At 42.1% G+C, this 18,868-nt stretch overlaps 1 protein-coding gene across 2 annotated transcripts; it reads right to left on the bottom strand.

Annotated features, from left to right (window-relative positions):
- Positions 1-891: 891 nt before the first annotated feature.
- Positions 892-4,715, bottom strand: tmem9 (transmembrane protein 9). Of its 2 annotated transcripts, none has more exons than XM_047611279.1 (6): positions 4,566-4,715; positions 4,271-4,416; positions 3,708-3,799; positions 3,498-3,606; positions 3,073-3,204; positions 892-2,981 (listed from the first exon to the last, which is right to left on the bottom strand). In XM_047611279.1, the coding sequence occupies exons 2-6, from the start codon at positions 4,361-4,363 to the stop codon at positions 2,841-2,843; spliced, it is 567 nt and encodes a 188-aa protein (XP_047467235.1). In that variant the 5' UTR covers positions 4,364-4,416; positions 4,566-4,715; the 3' UTR covers positions 892-2,840. The 2 variants fall into 2 exon arrangements, with proteins under 2 accessions (XP_047467235.1, XP_047467244.1); XM_047611288.1 differs by having other exon boundaries at positions 4,271-4,383; positions 4,566-4,694.
- Positions 4,716-18,868: the final 14,153 nt, after the last annotated feature.

The raw sequence follows: 18,868 nt of genomic DNA, 5'->3' as shown, positions 1-18,868 counted from the left end.
TTGAAAATGTTTTATGTTCCAAGTATAATGCCATTAAACATTATTAAATGTTTTGTGTAACAGTGTTTACGAAAGGGATCAAGAATAAATGTGAACAATAATCTCAAATCAAACCGATGTTTGTGTTGTTTTTTGTTGTTGCCTTTTTTTTTTAAAGATTTGCTGAGATTAATTTGCTGCAAATGATCATTCCACAGTTTAATAAAGGTCAATTAATTAGTTTATCCTCAAGTCTTAAACTGATCAGTCAAGATGAGGGCTTGGGAATTGAAGATGTTGAATAAAACCTGATATTTAACATGTCAAAGGGGATTTTTGGGCATTTTCTCAAAAGCTGAAAACGAATGTGAGACTTGCACTCTCTTTACAGTTTATGAAGTCTACATATGTTCCAAATAAATGAGAGAGCTGATTTTTCAACTTTCTTGTACTGACATGTGTTTCTATTATTTTGACCGCCTCTTTTTAATCAGTGGCTTAAGCTAAATAATGGAAATACTTTCATTTTTTTTTTTTTTTTTTAATGCAGTCCAGTTTGCAGACCACGAACTGCAGCTGCCTAAATGATCATCCAGTTAAATTATCTTCTTTCCGATGTTGTTTCAACATAAACCGGGATTTACCACAGGACTGTTATATTAGAATGCATTTGTTTTCAATAACGTGCCTAATGTCTTGGCAAGTCCGCGTAATTTGATAACAAAGAAGCGCTTCTCACAGCACAGCGGAGGGAGAGGCCCAAATGTTGTGTGCTTTGTCGCCCCCTAGTGCCAATAAACAGCAGAAAGGAAACCGGGAGGGAAATCCGCAGGAAAAACAAAACAAACAAACAGAAAAAGACACAGAGAAATCTCCAAACAAGCAAACGCCTGTAAGAATAAACAAAAAAAATCCCCTCATTGTATTTTTATTTATTTCACATCAAGCTAAACGTACGGACATGAACAATACTCCAGTTAGTCTGGAGATTAGAAACACATACAAAACAGTGACCGCAGTGATAGGAAACAATATATTAAAAGAATGCAAAACATTTTAGTGATAAATAAACCATCACAGACAATTCAGCTTCATCAGTTCACTATTTGCACACTGTGACTAAGTGCACCCTTCTTTACCATATACCCCCCCAAACAAGGGAGATTCAGTAGTTGAATGCGAGGAAGAATTCATTGACACATAATGATGCATTGTTAGCAGCATATAGATTTAAGACATTCTCCTTCATCTTATTTGTGTGGAGATGAGTTTAAAGCTCTGTTCAAATGCCCCATTCGTCATTTCTCTCTTTGCATGGAAAGCATGTTACACCAAACTGTGCAAATTCACTATTAAAAATGAATTAATACAAATACAAGGTGGGAATTGCCACCATTTCACCGGTGAGTTTGGTGAAACACATCTCGCCCAAACAAAGAGAGAGAGACAGAAAAAGGCACAGACCGGGGCTTTCTGGAAATAGCAATGCTGCCAAAATACAAAGCCCATTCAATCACACTATTAGTGTAAATGACACTGAACACACACAGGCATTTCTTCAAATACATAGCAGGGCTTTTATGTGCCTTAGCTAAAGAAGGTAGCAGGACTTTATTTCAACCAGGCTTCTATTAGAGATGTTTTTATTTTTTTATTTTTACTATTAGTTCCTGTGAACATTTCCAATGAAAAGCCCTCTAGTATTTCCGTTGACTGGTGCTATTATTGTGAAATGTTTGCTGGGAATACTGCATGCACCAATAGCTGGATGCAATTACCAAAAAAACAAAACAAAAAAAACACATCCACATTTTTGTTTGAGGAAATAAAATACACCAATAAATTATTAATGCTGAGCTAGGAATGTGAAATTGCATTGGCAGACTACTCCTTGTTAAATTAGCCTAACTATAAGTTAAGTCATAACATAACTGCCTAAGTCATATTTGAGTGTTTTTGGAAAACAAGAAAAAGCCCAATTTGTAGCAAGTACATTGTTATTTTTTTTCATTGATATTGTAACAGTAAGTCAAAAAATTACTTAGGCAATTGTGCTATTGGGTTAACATTATGTAATATTAAGAAGCAGCTAGATTCACAAGCTTAAAAGTTATTCACAGCAAATAGATATTAAAAAAAAGTATGTACTTTTTTTTATGACACTCCAAATCCATCACATTGCAAATTGCTGTAAATTATTGAGATGATCTCCATTACAAGTACACAAATCATGCAATTTTTTCACAACTACAAGTTAGCATGATGTGCGACATATAATGAATAGATTTAATATTAAATATCTGCTTTTTAAGATTAGTTTGTTTAAAGAGCCAGCCTTTAGATTCAGTGGCATCAAGCAGTGAGACTGCAGATGGGAAAAGAGTTCGCCTCCCTTTCCAAGCGACAAAGCCATTTCCACAGTCTTGTCACTGTCTCACAACCACGTCAAGTGCTTGAATATGTGAAGTGAGAGGGCAAGAGTGAGAGTTTAGAAAATGTGTTTGGTCATAAATCTATAACGCTACAGGTTATAGCCTTCATGTATTATATGTGGGCTAAATTACCTGACCAGTAAGAAACAAGCAACTTCAGTGTTTGTCCCTCATCTTCCATTTGGCTTCATCTGGTTTTAAATAAATGTATCACAGCTACAGGTGATAATGTACTAAATAAAACATAAATGTGAATACCGTATTTTATCTAGATTTATGTTATTTTCTAAATCCTACACACTGGTCCTTTCTTAGTGAGACAAAGATGATTGACAAACAGGTTCCTAATAGTGCAGCTGGTGACGGTGCAATAGCGCTGAGCCCGGGCGGGACGCTACCTACTCTACGCCTGGTTTTGAAGTCAGGATTTTAACTGAGCATCTTGTGGCGGTCGAAAACAGTCTTGCGCTGTTCCTGGACCTGCTTCTTCCAGCGCTGCTGGGCTCCCTCAACCCGCTCCAGCACCGTGTTTCCTCTGGCCTGGGCACTGTCTGCCGGTGGACGCATCTCCTGAACACACGGAGTCCAGGAAAGTTCACATTCAAGAGAAAATAAATAAATGTATGAACTGAATTTGAATGCTCTTTGTTCGAATGGTTACCTCAGAGTCCTCTTCGTTGTGCAGTGGCTGAGTGTAAGGGTCATGTTTGCGGATAAGTGGATCAACCAGCAGCAGAAACAGCATGTAGAGCAGCAGCGCGCCCACGACAGACAAGTAAATGATGATGGTCACCTGGAAAGAGTGACGGAATTTGAAGTTAACATATCTAAACCTCCAACAACACACCATCCAGGCCTAATATGTTTGTTCAAAGTTACTTTTTCTGTTTCTTCCTATGTGACATGTGCCAGCATAAATGAATCACAACTGACACTACTGCTATCTTTTCTCTTCAATCTTCTTTGATTAAACAGACAAACTGGGGAGATTTGACTCACACTACACCTGCTACTCCAGGTTTGTGTGATTTATAGCTAAAGATTTAATGATGCGTGCCGCCATATCCCCAAAGAAGGTAGAAGTACCTTGATGGTGTTGCTGCTCCGTTCCTCATACTTGCACTCACACAACAAACAGTACGCTTCCACATCACGGCCAGGCACCGGCATCGGCTCCACTACATGGAGGCAGTTACTGTAAAAAAAAAAAAACAAAAGTTATCATTGCTACTCAATTGACAGATAAAACACCACAGTGAAAAAAAAATTATATTTTTCAAATACTGTTGCTCTTACCAATCTTTCTGGGTTACATTTTTGTTATAGATGTGGCCGGTGATGTTTCTATATGGAGGGCAGATGCACTTGCAGCGAACATCTTCAAAGTTCTGTAATTGCCAAGAAAAGTCTTTCCTTAAGTGTGTACTTAATTGCTTAGCTCTGTAGACAATACAACTGTAACACTTATATCAACAGTTTATTCATTAAATTCTGGTTGATCCAGTTTGAAAGTAACAGACATACTTAATTGGCACTGTTTCAATTAGAAGTAAAGGACGGTGAAATAGACGTGCTTTAGGATTCTTCACAGATTTTATTCATCTATCGTAATACAAAGTACCTAATCAAAGACTAGACTTTATGTGGAGGGTCATAGATCAAACGTTGGGGTATTTGTCTTGGATGACAGGATAATTGACAGGATGTTCAAGTAAGTACACAGTACACAAAGTGTACTAATTAAACACTGACACATACACAAACTAAATGTAAAATAGATAAGATTTCACTCTTTCGACCTTTACAATACATTGCAAGCAAATGAACAGCTTTTAACATTATTATATATTTATTTTTACCTTAGCTTGTACAAAAACAACAGCATCCAGCAGAAACACGGTCACTACTGCGGCTACAACCAACATCCTGGATCCTCCTCTGCCGGACGACATTTCTCCACAGGCAAAAAGACCTGCGCCACGGGTGCAGAGCAATCAGCAAAGAGCTGTAAAAACACAACAGTCAGGCTGATAAACAAATGTAGCAGTCAGCTAGCAATTAAGGGAAGCAACGACACTAATGTCACATCGTTGCGGACAGAACTGAAAACTAACTATACACGATAAACTACGCCCAGCAATGCAGGTTACTTACGTTGTAGGTGTATGTAAAGTATTTGTTGCGCATTCAGGATGCAAAATTTAAACGGTCACTAAACAATATCGCCACCTTTAGCTGGTACTTCCTTGTTCCGGGTTTTCGTCACGCGCATGCTCAGATGAGTCATGCAATAACACTGCCCCCTATTGGACAAAAGATTCAAGATACGTTAATAAAAATATACAGAGCTGTGAAACACAAACTCAGAGCTTAAACACATCTTTTAAAAACTGCATACTAATTTAAACCTGTTTCCCTCTATCTCATTCAATATAATTTTATATTTAATTTAATAAATTATTTGTTTTAAATTATTTGCTGGTTTTGTAAGGTTAACTTTGAGTGTTTTGAATTGATTATTATTATCGGACAATAACTGCTTCTACCAATACAAGTACTTTTATTTGCAAATATTATGCCACAAAATAATATATACGGATTTTATTTAAGTGAGCCAGTGATGTTATTGTTCAGGATTTCAAAAAGTCAAGCAGTGTAATGACTCTACACTGCCATTGCTAAGTGCCACAGATGCTTATAGTGCATGTTTTACCGAAAACAGTGCAGAATCTTGGGCAAAGCCTATACAGCACAAATGAGCTTCATGTATATATATCTGTCTGGTTTTATTATGTCACTGTAACGTAGGAATTAGCTAGGCTAGCACTTGTTGAAAACTAATTATATTAACATATTGTTGTTGTTGTTGTTGTTGTTTTCTTCCAGAAAGTGCCATAAATTATGATCTGTAATGTTATTTGTGTAGACGATTGATGAGGCTACAACAATAATTCTAACAATAATTGTAACGCAACAGCCTCATTATTCTTTATGCCTGGTACATTTATGACTCATCAGAATATTTTCCCACATCTCTCAATCAACACTGTTCCTGTGTCAAATCCGGTCTCCCCTTTGGAATTTGAAATGTAAGCCTCTGCTTCTTGGCCCAATCAATACCTCTATTTCCCGGTAATCCCACTCTCGCATCTCTCTATATAGTAAGATACTCACACCTTTAATAAGCAATAGAAATCGATGACCCACAAATTCAGCCTGAACCACTTGAGCTTGTGGTCACAGACATCAATCGAGACCGAGGCGATTTCACTAATGAGCAATGATGTGAACGCGAAACAACACAACAACATCCTCTGTGCAACCTCAATCATTCACGTGACCCTCGAGTCAACCATTTAGCAGAACTGAAATCCTGAATTTGTTCATTCTATACATGCTATGAGGCTCACAGGTTTATAAAATTATTTGGTTTATGAGATGTTTGTTGGCCGTGCTGTATGTACACGTAGGAATATGCTGAAATATTTCTATGAGGATCTGTGATGAGAATGAGAAACAGAGGGACGCGGTTTCTGTTTAAATTTTATGACAGTATGTTTATGCTGGTCTACTCTGAGAGGTATCGCTTTGGTTTTGGCATTGGTACAGTGAAATCTAGTTGAAACCAATTTACATAGTTTGGGTGCAAATATGATCTCAAGAAAGTTGTTGTGCTTTTTTTGTGTCCTTTTCCTAATATTCAGCATGTGACTGCATTTTCATCACACAACAACACGGAGCCTCAGAATAAATGAAATCACTTGTGTGTGGTTTGCGTATGATCATTAGGCTCATAAACTCTCCGCGGACGGTGATTTGTGCAGGCTCTCTCGCGACAGTAAATTTTGTTCTTTCGCTCCTGTCATTGTAGGCCACTTAGTTCTCTGTCTTCTCTGAGGCATGACTGCCCTTTAACATCCTCAGACCAATTACAGCACAAATGACACCGACCTGAGCCCTGTGCCGGCTCTAATTATCGGTTCAGAGTTCTCAAAAAAAAAGAAAAGAAAAAACACACATATATATAGGTGATTCAGTCCCTTTTTATGCAGCCAAAGAGCATTCATTTCCTTCCTTGAAAATGAATCAAATCATCTTATGTAAACATATGTAGACGCAACTGATGCTCAAATATGTTGGGGAACTCTGCGGGCTTTGCACACACCCTGACTGTAAAGCACCGAAGGAACATTATCCATAATGGAAACGCTGCAGAGGAATTTGCCTCATGAACATCAGAGGAGTTCTCTTATTTGTCAAAGCACCTGCAGGTATTGACTAAATCACATTATACAACACATTAATTTTCCTGGCACCTGAAAACATTTTGCCCACTAGGAGATGCTATAAGGCCCGAGGCAAAGCAAACTGAATCCTGACCTGCAGATAACTGAAGCAGATTTCGGAGCGGAGCGATGATCAAGATGACACGTAATGTAATACATGACTGTACTGTGAAATCCACAGGTATTGTTATCTAAAAACAACACCACAGGGTTTAAATAATTAACCAAATTACATTAATAGTAAGTAAAAATATACATATATATATCTATAAATATACCTGTATATGCAGATATATTCTTCGGCCACATTTCAGTGTGGGCTACTGCAAATAAATTGCCATATGTGTCATTCTGTGTGATGGTACCGGTTTGTGTTCTTAACCTCACATTTTCAATACACTCCTCAACCTTTCAGCATGTTTCTTTTTGACCTTTATCACATCATCTGCAGTGACTTTTTGCTCTCCACTCATCCTTTGTATCATGCTACTGGAGAGAACACTGTTTGAATAACAAGACTATCTGTGTGAAGAGATATCTCTCCTCTCCTCTCCTCTCCTCTCCTCTCCTCTCCTCTCCTCTCCTCTCCTCTCCTCTCCTCTCGGTGCATTGTGGGCAGCGGGACTATTCTAATAGACACGCGTTGTAATTGCAGTTGTGGGAGGTAGCAGACAGTGGTGGTCGAGGGACAGCGCAAAACTATAAATCATAACAGCCCGGTTCCACCCTCCTGAGCGTAGCCGATCACGCTCAACCAAAAAGCAATTCTGCCAACATGTGTTTACACATTTGTCTTCATCAGCCACTGGCTTGTTTGGGCCCCTGCGACTGAATTTTCCTTTCCCATGGTAATCAAACAAGGTCTACTTCTCAAGTGTTGCAGTCAAAGACCTCTATATTAGGCTCAGCAATTATCCACACTGGAGATGCAGCAAGTAAATTTACTCTGCATAAGCAAAAAGCAGCAATTGGAACTCCTGAAATACACAGTTATGTACATAAATAAAAATGCCAGAGGCACACACAACACTTGTAATCTTTTTAGAAATCCTCTTAGGCCAATATGACTTTAAGTGATGTTTGCTTAAGCGCGTTAGTGTGAGCGCAAGCTTCCGGGAGAGTTGTCCAAACCGAGGGTGTTAGAACGGAAAGCAGTGATGGTGATTCAGACTACAGTGTGCGTCCTGCTCTGCTTTATCCGTACGGACAGCTGCCTGTCAGCCAGCTGAACCCATGCGGGGGGGGGGAAGGTGTCTGCTGAGGAGCTGGTGTCAGCAAGGTGAGAGCAGAGCCCAGCTGAAATGGATGCAGAGGAGAGAGCGTCTCCTCCCTCTGAGGGACACAGATTTTTCGGCGAGGAAACAGAGACTGCTGGAGCAGGAGACTCAGCCAGACAGAACATGAAAGCCAAGAGCGGCCATGACACATGATGGACACAAACGCAGGGAGAGGAGCTGTCCCCTCCTCCTCCTCCTCCCCCACATCCCCACCCACCGCTCCGCTATTTCTCGCCTTCGGCAGCGCTGCGGTGAGACAAGAGCCCCCCGAAGAAGAGGAGGGGGAAAGATGATGCTTGAACTGCGCGCCGGCTCTCGGTTGAACTCTGGCCCCCTCGTAATGTGTGGTCTTTGATGCCGGCCAAGATGTTTAAAGAGACGCAGAGCAACTTCAAAGCGAGCTTCGTGGGGGGCAACGATGGAATTTGTAGGGAGAGAAAAAAAAAAAAGTAATAACAGCAAACTGCCAGAAATCCACATGCGTCTTCCAAGGGAGACCCGGGGTCAGGGGAGAAGACAGACGAAAACAATAGTAAGGAATGAAAGGCGACACGAACTGAAAGGCAGATAAGGACCTGGAGGGGGAGCGAAGGAAGTTTGTTGTTGACATAAAAAAGGATGCAGCGAAGGCTCCGGTGCTGGAGAAGCTGCCAGATTGTTTAACACGTCTTGGCGGTTCTAGTCAATAGACTGTCAGCCATTAATGTGCACATTTAAGTGACACTGTCCCCCCAGACCGATTTATGCATCCAGCCGGCAAGACACCTGGCCGATCGAGTCACATACGTGTTTGTCATGCACGTCTTAGAAAAACTGGTCCTTATAGAGATCATACGTGACATTTCTGTCTGTTGTTAATCGTCAACAGCGTTGGAAGTAACGCATTATAAAAGTAGTGCAACTACCGTAATGCTTCACTTTTTGCCGTAACGCAATAATGTAAGACATCACAAAAAATAATTGGAAAATTTCACTTGATACAAATGCAAAATTGAATTAAGTTGTGTGTTTTTATAGAAATTTGAAATTGGCAGAGGAGAAAAAAAATCAGAGCGAACAGTAACTTCCTGTTAGCGCTGGAGCACAGCGCGAGATGGACACATGCTCATTATTTTCAGTTCGTCAGAGAAAAAGCTACGAAGGACATTATAGGAAAGTGCACTTTGTGTGGAAATAGCACAAGTAATTTAAGAAAACATCCAGCGCGATGGTGCCAGCTTTCTTTAGGTGTTCGCTTACAATACACAGCAGTAGCTTCTAGTAAAATTGATTTCAATATGAATACACCTAAATTTAGACTATCTTTATCACAATATGTATTGTAGGTGAACTGAACTCCAGATGAACTGTAGGTGCAGCCATTATATTATACTGTTGGTCGTCATTAGGCCATTCCACATCACCCTCTACTGGATGTGTGGAGCTCAAGCAATGTCAAAAGGCGGTACAAAAATATGGTTTTCCAGGGTACAGGGAGGATGAAGGGCTTCGACGATCACCAGGTGCTTTCACAGATCATTTATTCACTTGTTTAGTTACATTATTTGCTTTCTTTTGTCTGTAAAAATGTACATATGTGAGTACGTATGGTGATGAGGTGTTGGTACATACATTTTAAATTGTGACTATTTTGATGTTTTTTGTGTGTTTTCTCATGTTCGAAAGTAAACCATTCATTCATGAGCTACACTGAATGCAATAAGAAATGATTGAGAATGCAAAATCCATATTTCCAGTTATTTTGGTGAAAGTAACTCAAAACTAATGCAAAAGTAATGTAATGCCCTACAATTCAAAGAGTAATATAATGTAACTAATTACAGTAGCAAGCAACATTACGCTTTTGAAGTAACTTACCCAACACTGGTCGTTTCACAGATTCATTGTTCTTTCCGACAAAGAAACAACAGGTTGGGAAACGTTATCAATTCCACTCCTTTGGAATTCACACCCAGAGTGTCCTGTTTGCATCGTCACGGTGTTGAGGAGTGAACAGGGGTCTTCAGGTAATATAAGGTCACAGTAATCTATAGGCAAAGCCACCACCTCACCTTCCGTCGCCTGTGATTCCCTTGTTGTGGCAGTCTGTGATCTACCTGCCACAGCTGCAGGCCACATCTGCAGGGATGATGCGATTTCGTCCGCGGGGGCCCCCTTCGCCGAATGCCATCGTGGCTTAACTTCCTTTGGTTCGGCACTTGCTTCAATCTGACCTGGCAGCTCAGTGGCACGCCATGATGGACAGCCCGTGGCATTTTCACAGCACACAAGCCTGACCGGAACTATTCTTAATTCAGAGGGGAAACGCTGCTACAGTTTTCCCCCGCAGACCCTATTTTCCTGTGGCCTCAAACGGATCAGATGTAAACAGGATGATCTGAGGCCAAACTTGTCATCTCACAGCTTCAGCAATCAATACAGCCCCACTCTCTCCTTCTAATCTGGGCGTACATGTGGAGCAAGCTTGGGCTGACTGGCCCTGAAACAGAGGCAGGGGAAACAGAAGGAACAGTGTCAGAGGAAGGCAGAGAGTCAAAAGAGGTGACAACAGAGGAAGAGGACTTGTGCCTGGAAGAAAACGAGGGGCGGAGAAGTTAGGGGATGGGCTCATCTATTTTAAAAGGAGGCACTCTTTGGATGCAGCCTTGGATTTAAATTATTTTGTCCAGTAGTTCATGTGTTAGAGATTTATTCCTCTACATCAGCTGAACCGAGGTGAAATAAATTTTGTCTAGGAGCTTTTCTGTAAATAAATAAAATATATATATCTGAAAAAAATTGATCAGCCATATGTCTTCTGAGAAATGCCGGCATTGATCGGCGTACCTCACAGGTAACAGTTATTCATATTCAAGAAACAGCTCGCAAACCCGAAAACTACGCGGGACAACCAGAAATATCACTTATTTCTTTCTTCTTTTTTTTTTTTTTAATGCCACACATTCTTCTTCTCTGTCCACGGCACATCTTGACGGCTGACAGTTTTGGTCGGAGACTCTGGACGTGCCTGTGGCGGGTAGCTCCAGCTGCGAGCCTCAAGCAGAGTTTACAGAAGTCTAATAAGCCCACTTGTTTCTAACTCTTCTTGGGCAGGTTTTTCAAACTCTGCGGGCCCGACTGAACGATCCAAGCGGCATCCTTTGAGCCGCTTTGTCAGATGTCGCACACATCTCCCGTTGGACCCATAAAAACCTTTGTACAACTTTTTTTTTTTTTTTTTGCATTGTGTAGTATCCCTGAAAACAATCTCTGATGCTCCACACAGACGCGCCTTAGGTTATAGTTGCTGTTAGTGTTGCATATTAGTGTTTTCTAAATGTTTGTAATGCTTCTTAAACCCTGGATTGCCATATTCCCACCCTGGAAATTTGTTGCATTAAATGACTTCACATCGTCACCCTCTGATTTGCACCGAATTACTACACTCGTTCTTATTGACTCTATCAATAGACTCTCGGTTAAAAGAGAAGCAAAGAGGCTGTTTAAAAGAACGAAGGCAAAAAAAAATAATAAATAACAACAACAATGACGACGAAAAAAAAAGGGGGGATTGTGAAAAGACAAGGGAAATGGAGCAGGAGGGAGGCGAAGGTTTATAGAGAGAGGGAGAGGGGAACTGTGAAAGAAAAGGGAAAAGACAGAGAACCAGGAGGAGGCTGGGTTAGAGGGAGACGCTCCACTGCCTGGCTGACAAACAGAGGGTCCCTCCAGAGCCAGGCAGATGAGAAGGAGAGGAGGAGAAAGGGAGAGGGGTGAGGGAAAAAGGAGGGGAGTTTGATGTGGGCAGTCAAGCCCACCACCCTCCAGCAGCCTTCCCACTCTTCCTCCACCCAGCCCCCACCCCCCCCAGCAGAAAATCTATGCCTACTCTCTTAGTATTCCTCCCATCTCTTGTGAAGGCTCTGCGGAGGAGAGAGCAGACAAGTGGACTGCTAGTGAGGCCCTGGCCAGCCGTGTGTGATGCTATCTGGGAGTATTTTTTTCTTTGCTTCTTCCCTTTTAGAATAGGGTGTTTGCACAGCGCTGACAGGACAGACAGAGCGCCCAGCCACTTGAAAACCTCCACGAGGGACCTGGACTGGACACATCCTCCCAGTACACACCCTTCTCTCCTTTTTCTAAAACCTGTATCAACAGCTGCGGTGTCCAGGATGTTCTGTCTCTCAGCCTGGACACGAGTGTACGGATGATAATTGTAAAGATGTCTTCTTGATGGGGGTTGCAGTATTAATTCTTCCTGTTTACTTGGGAGCTAAATGCCACCCTAAATGTGACCTTTGCCTGTTGATTAAGTTGGCCCTATGCAAGTCATGACTCGTGGATTGACCAAATATGCCAGCAGCTGTTTTATCAACTATAAATTCCTGATAAAATACAATGCTGTGGTCACAGTACTGGCAACAATAAGTCTTCAAAGGACAGGTGAAATGTACTGGATGTCATAATCTGTTCAGAAACTGTTGAAATAAACATATGATTGGTTGACCAATTTGCTTGCTTGATTTTTGCTGCTACTTTAAATGCAGGCCCCTGGCTTTTCGTTGTCATCAGGTTAGTGTTAAGTCAAGTTTTTTGGTTTTTGTGTTTTGTGATTTTTTTATGATTAGTGAAGAGCCTTTCTGGTCACCTGTTTCCAAGGTTCATGGGAGAGGGAAAAGAGTAGATGACAAAACTCAAACAACACATGATGCACAATGTTTCAGCCCGTGGCCTTCATTATGGCCAATGATAATATTTCTCTGTATTCTACAAATGCTTCTCCGTTTTGTGTTAATTAACAGGTGTTGGCATGCTAATCATACTTTAACATCAGGGCTCCGACACACGCATTTCAATAAGCTGCCGCGCTCTCACGCCACACAGGACATTTCTCACACCAGAAAACTCACCGCACATTGACTTTAAAAGAGGTTAGAAATCTATGAATAGATGAGTCGAAGGGAGGCTGCTCTGCTTCAATCATTGACTTTATATCAATCAGCGACCAGTCAGAAAATATCAGCGATCAATCAGCCAATCAGAAAATAGTATTTTTCATTGCCAGGTAAAATAAAAGAGCCCTAACCACGCCTACCACGAAGAACTGAAAGTTCGTGATTATTTCATCACTTAATTTATTATTATTATTATTATTATTATTATTATTTTACAATAGTTGCTTATTACAGTCTAGGAACTAAAAACAAATCTCACTCCAAGCTAAATTCAAAACTTGAGAGCCCTGTTTAACATGCTAGCATGCTAACTTAGAATGCTAACGTGTTAAAATATGATTTTGAATCTAGTAAACGTTGCAGCTGTTTTCCAATCATCTATGTTAGCTTTGCCATTATCAGCACGTTATCATGCTTACTTTAGCATTTAGCTTGGGTTATTGTTTTGCAATACATTGCATACATTTAACAAAAAGAAAAGTGACAAATGGCCTACACATTTTCTATTTGGAATGAAAATCCTAAGCTTTGATGTTTATGAACTATCTATAATTGTGATATTTCTGTAAAGTGTGAAATTGATCCAAGGAAACGGAAAGGTTTTCGGCTTAAACAAGGACGGACTACACAACTACCCTCTTCTTTTCCGTTAGTGTACCCTTCAACAAGGCATCCAGTTCCCAAGCTCAGTCAGAAGTTACCTTTGATTGTCAGTTTATTTTAGGTGCATTAACACAGGTGACCATAGATCTCTGACAATAATTGCAGTGATAGTGTTAGTGATCACCTGCGCAGCTATAATCTTCATTACCAGCGTTGCACCATGACTGCTATACCACAAACACACAAAGCTTTGCTGTCCTTAATATCCTATTCCAAAGTAGACAGTTTCTCTGTCACCTTGAGCCTGGTTCGTCATGCTTGTGTGATTGCTCTAAAGGTCACAGCTTGTAGCTACTGTCATTAGCTGTCACTCACCCACACTCCGTCTCATTCCCCGCTCCTCTCCTCCTTCAAGTCGCTCTCTGTCACGCGTTTCTTTCTCCGGCTCTGGAACACGGATCAAAGTGCCATCTTTAGTTGGACTTTGAAGGTTAAGAGAAGTGAGGAGTGTTCCAGATGCAGAATGAGTCTGCCTTGAGTCTCTGGGCATTGCGAGTTTGTGTTTGTGTGCGGCGAGTGGAGTCAAGCCGGGGAAGGTGGCTCTGCTGGGAGCACAGTATCTTTAAGCGTTACAGCGTATCAGACATTATGCCTTTAGCAATTACTACTTGTATTTGAGGCTTAGTTTATCTACGGCTTTCTCAGGATTCACTGCCTGAGGGTAGAGGAGCAGAAAAAAATTTTTTTCAGCACCATTAGACCAGCTAATCAAGGACCAGTATTTGGAAATGCAGAGGAGAGGTTAAACTTATTTTTCATTAGGGACAAAATAATGTTTATATAAACACAGCTTCTAATGAACTGACCGGTAGTCTTGAGCACTATTTTCATTGCTCAGGAAGGACAAAGAATTCAGCTTGTTTGTGGAAGTCTTATTGACAACATGAGAGCGCAACAATACAGAAGTGTCCTGCAGTCCGCCACACACCGCGCGGCCACGTGTGGTTAATTGAAACATGTTTGAGTTTGAGAAAAGAGAAAAGGAGGAGAATTAGTAAAGAGACAGCAAACACAGGTGTGGCGTTTTATCTGTTGGGGAGGTGAGGGGTAATCACTGCAAACTTTAATCAGTTTAGATCAATTATTCATGGTCGGGGGCCTAGCGAGCTGATTTCCAAAATGCCCCTTCTCTCTCTCTCTCTCTGACAGCCCTGTATGAATTATTCAGACTGCATTTACACAAAGAACTCCATCTCTGATACCTGATCAGTCAGTTAGAAACATTATGCAACAGGGAATGTCAATTAGAAATGGGGAAATGGGTCTCCTGGTATTCGCACAATAAAATGGAAAACAAAGCCACTCAAGGAGAAGTGAAACGGTAGCAGGCGCCATGAAAAGTCTTGAAGAACCTCAAACTTCGTGTTCTTGGGGAAATTATTATTCATGGAGAAAGGAGTTCTCCGCTTTAATGGGGCTGAGCCAAAGTCAAGTTTGTCCCTTTGCTGTGTGTCTCATCATCCATCAGTTTATCTATTCACTAAGTGAACTCCACCTACAGTGTGCACTGCATCGGGGGATTCAACCTAGCTCCATGTCAAAGCTTTAATCATTTCCCGTGCAACTAGCTCCTACTACTCTGTCAGAAACCCTTCCAGCAACCCCTGTTGCTTGTTCAGAGAGATGCCACTGCCTAATCACTGTTGTCCCTTTCTCTTTTGCAGTTCTTTCTGCAGTTGCCGTAGGCTATTTGCAGCAGTTAAATTAAAACCCTAGGGGCTTGGGACCCATGCCTCGGGGCCGGGGTGTACACATATGCCACTGCCAACCTTTTATCCCTCCATTCTCTGCTTATCTTTCCAATGATCACCGGCCTTTTCCCTCCTGGGCCCCCGGAGAGGGAAGTACCTACCTTTCTGTGGTCTGTAACACCATCATCATTACAAAACCATCGTTACAACCATTTCCCCATCCCTATTAAATATTTAGCTTGTGTTTTTCTTCTTGTCTCAGTACGGTTTTCCGAACATCTTTTGTACGCGTCAAACTGGTCAGCAGTGCACATAGGTTCACTTTTCATTTTGCTCTAAATCAGAAAGTCAGTGACACACTTCAAAGTATCATTAGGATCCTTTGAAGAACATCTATCTAGTCTGCCTACACGCATACTATAAATTTCATCAGCGGAAGGACTGACCGACAGATTACATGACTTTCGAAGACATTCCCTGAAAGTGAGGCTGAAAACTTAGTGGTACAAGGACAGAGGACGTAGAAGGATCGGCGCTCGATGGAAAAGGAGTGGTCAGGCAGCGGAATACACAGTGGAGAAATGAGAAAGTGTAATTCTTGCTTGGCACAATTTATCATACCGTGCCTGACAGCCACCAACCATAAGTCACCAAATAATCTCTCTCAATAATTCAGAGGGATCTCTCGTGTCCTCCCTTCCCCTCTGCCTGCCCTTGTTACGTATTCCCGTGACACGAGGTCAAACCACCTGAATGCAGTTCGACCAGACCACGTTTGACTCCACAGACTGTATTGCTGCCGTGCATGACAACAGGTTAGAGGGAGGGGTGGACAGGAAAGGAAAAGCCGGACGTGTCGTTCATTCCTCCCGCTGTTTCTTAGCAATCCTGCATCTCCCCGGCTGAACTAATAAGCTATCACAATTGACATCTCCATGGGAACGTCCCACTGCATCGCTAATACACAATTCGCCGCTGCTCCCTTACATTCCAATAGCATCGTCCTGTACGTTTGAGACATTAACACTGAGCTGCGGTTGCTTTTGTTATTCTTTGTCTTGGCTTCCCGAGCATGTGGTGTCATAAAGACCACAGATCAATGCCAACTTTGTCAGCGGATGTAAATTCTTCAGGATAAAAAGATGTCACAGATGTGAAGGTAACAATAAGCAAGCGAGAGAGAAAGAATACATGCACAGGGGGTGCGAAGGACTCGAAATGACCGAGTGGAAACGTGAGGCGGATAAATGTATAATTTCTTCAGCAGCATGTGTTTTGGTTGGGATAGCTGGACAGTCCATTCATCCTCGTCATGTTGCTGTCAGAGCCCTGCTACAGGCGAGTGATGACCACCCTTGTCAGACCGAGCGCTGTCTGTCTCCCTATGAATGATAGAAATGTAGAATGTGTCTGTGTTGAGGGATGGATCAATTTCTTTCACTCTGTCCTCTACATCTCTGTTATATCTACCCTGTCATACCTTGAGAATCACTGTAATCTGTGCTTTTCTAAAATAAAAGATTTGCGTAGGGTCTCTCTCTCTTTTTTTTTTTTTGAATCTTAATCCACACCTGTACTCTGGGAAGGTTTTTGCTCTGACATCTGTCCCCGCTGTGTGTCATTTCTCGACCTTTTCTCTCCGTGTGTGTCCGTCATCTCTTTTGTCTGTGACTGCTGGCTCGGCTGGTCGTGTGTGCGGCCGTGTGTTTATTTCACAGCGTTGCACAGGAGGGGATCGCCTCCGACTTGGGGATACTCGGAAAATGTCATTGTTTGGTTGTGCTCTGCTTTATGACACAGTTTATACAGCTTTAGACAGCGCCAATGATTTCTCTTCCCCGGTGTGGCCTTCTGCTTTGTCTGCCCGGAATCATGAACGGTAAATAAGTGGTAATGGGAGTGAATGGTGGGGGGAGTCAGCCAACGTCTTTCTGTCATCACTTTAGAAGGTTGCGACCCTAAAGCACGGTGGCACAGAGCTGCTAAATTATTCAGGCTGTGTCTCAAGCACCGATCTCTGGAGAAGACGGGCCTGTGATTGCTGGGAGCGGACTGACTGACATTTGCACATGAAAATCGCCTCTGTTTCCCCCCAAACACCGGTACCGCTCAAAGAAAACAGTAGAGGGACCCTGGCTGTGTGTGCGTGAAGGGGCCCAAGGGTAGCGCCGAGGGATGGAGGTGTGGTTGAGTGTGGCGTAATTAGAAGAGCGCTACCGAACAGCGGTGAAGGCAACGCATCTCAGATCTGCCGTAGTGAGCAGCCAGACCGATGTTAATGGCCGCGGATACAAACTAGGAGAAAAGTTCTGCTGTGTGATGAAATTGGAGTTCGGGGGTAAACGAGTATCCTAAAATTGGCACCATAACAAGCGTAAACGTAGCCTGGAAGCTGGAGTGGCAGAGCAAGACCTAGGGGACTGGCTGACTCATAAATCATCTTCCTTAGTGGGGTTAAGGGTCATTTGAACGGGACATGTACAGAAATGTGATTATAGTTATGGGTGTATTTTTCACCAGTAATGCAATAATGCGTCGTGCATATCCCAGCATACATATTGATTAAATGCCAGCATTTATGTACATAAAAATTCCACATCGCCGGGATTAATGCTAAAAACGAATCAATGCTCTCCAAAAGCCCATTGCCTGCTATCTTAGTGGATGGTTGAACATCCTATAATGATGTATTGCGCTATACAGTGCTTGGAAGGCCAGCAATGTGCATCATAACTACGTGTAATTGCAAAATTGAAGTTTGTTTATTGTAATTTATTATAATCTTCAGTAGACTGTTACCAAAACAGGTCACACAACCCAAGTTGTTAACTGATATTTGGCCAATTAAAGCTGGAGAGCTTTTGATTAATCAGAGTCCTTCCAGAGAGCAGAGAGCGGTTAAAGTGAGCGGGAGTGTGTGAGTCCGTTGTGTGTGTGTGTGTGTGTGAGGAGAGTGAGAACATCCCTCTGTATGCTGGGCCATGTCTCTGAGCTGAGGGCGGTTGGGGCTGGTGCCGTGTGTGGGGGGGAGGTGGAGGTGGAGAGGTGCAAGGGGATAACTGGTCGTGCTGGGATGGAGGGAGGGGAGGAAGGAGGGAGATAGGAGAACACAACTGAAGAGGGGAAGGGTAGGAGAAAGGGAGAAGGAGAGGGTGGAGCATCGGACAGATGACAAATTGTGATTAATAAATGTGGTTCAGGACGACAGTGTGGAGGGTTGTTATTAATAGAGAGAATTAGGGTGGCTGTGCAACTCAATCTGCACACTGTCACTCTGAATCAGGCCCCATAATCAGAGCCTAATGAAACAGCACAGCGCCAGGATGTAGACATATCCACATCCATGTCCTCCGCCTACAAGGCTAAGGCGCAGTAAACACACACATGCTCGAGCAAGTAAAAAAGAAAATAATGCATTTTTGCGTCAGAGCACGGAAAGAATGTGATGTGTGCACTGAGTGGCTGGATTAAACATGCATCATATTGTTCTGTGAATTGCCTCGGCAAGAAAAACTACAGCAAAGCATCTATATCTTTTTCTTTTAGGCTTTCATTTCCAGACGTAGGCATCAGGCGTCTATTAGTGATCAACATTCATTTAACTCT

Source organism: Mugil cephalus, chromosome 1 (assembly GCF_022458985.1).
Source record: "Mugil cephalus isolate CIBA_MC_2020 chromosome 1, CIBA_Mcephalus_1.1, whole genome shotgun sequence".
NCBI lineage: Eukaryota > Metazoa > Chordata > Actinopteri > Mugiliformes > Mugilidae > Mugil > Mugil cephalus.
The sequence above is the reverse complement of the archived record's forward strand: the minus strand, read 5'-3'. Positions and strand labels throughout refer to the sequence as shown.

Bases quoted from the DNA above. Each gene is read 5' to 3' on its own strand.
- tmem9 (XM_047611279.1), bottom strand. From the start codon at position 4,363: ATGTCGTCCGGCAGAGGAGGATCCAGGATGTTGGTTGTAGCCGCAGTA. The intron at 3,800-4,270 runs GTAAAAATAAAT...TGGCAATTACAG, and splicing joins TTGTTTTTGTACAAGCTAAG to AACTTTGAAGATGTTCGCTG. The intron at 2,982-3,072 runs GTAACCATTCGA...CCGTGTGTTCAG, and splicing joins ACAACGAAGAGGACTCTGAG to GAGATGCGTCCACCGGCAGA.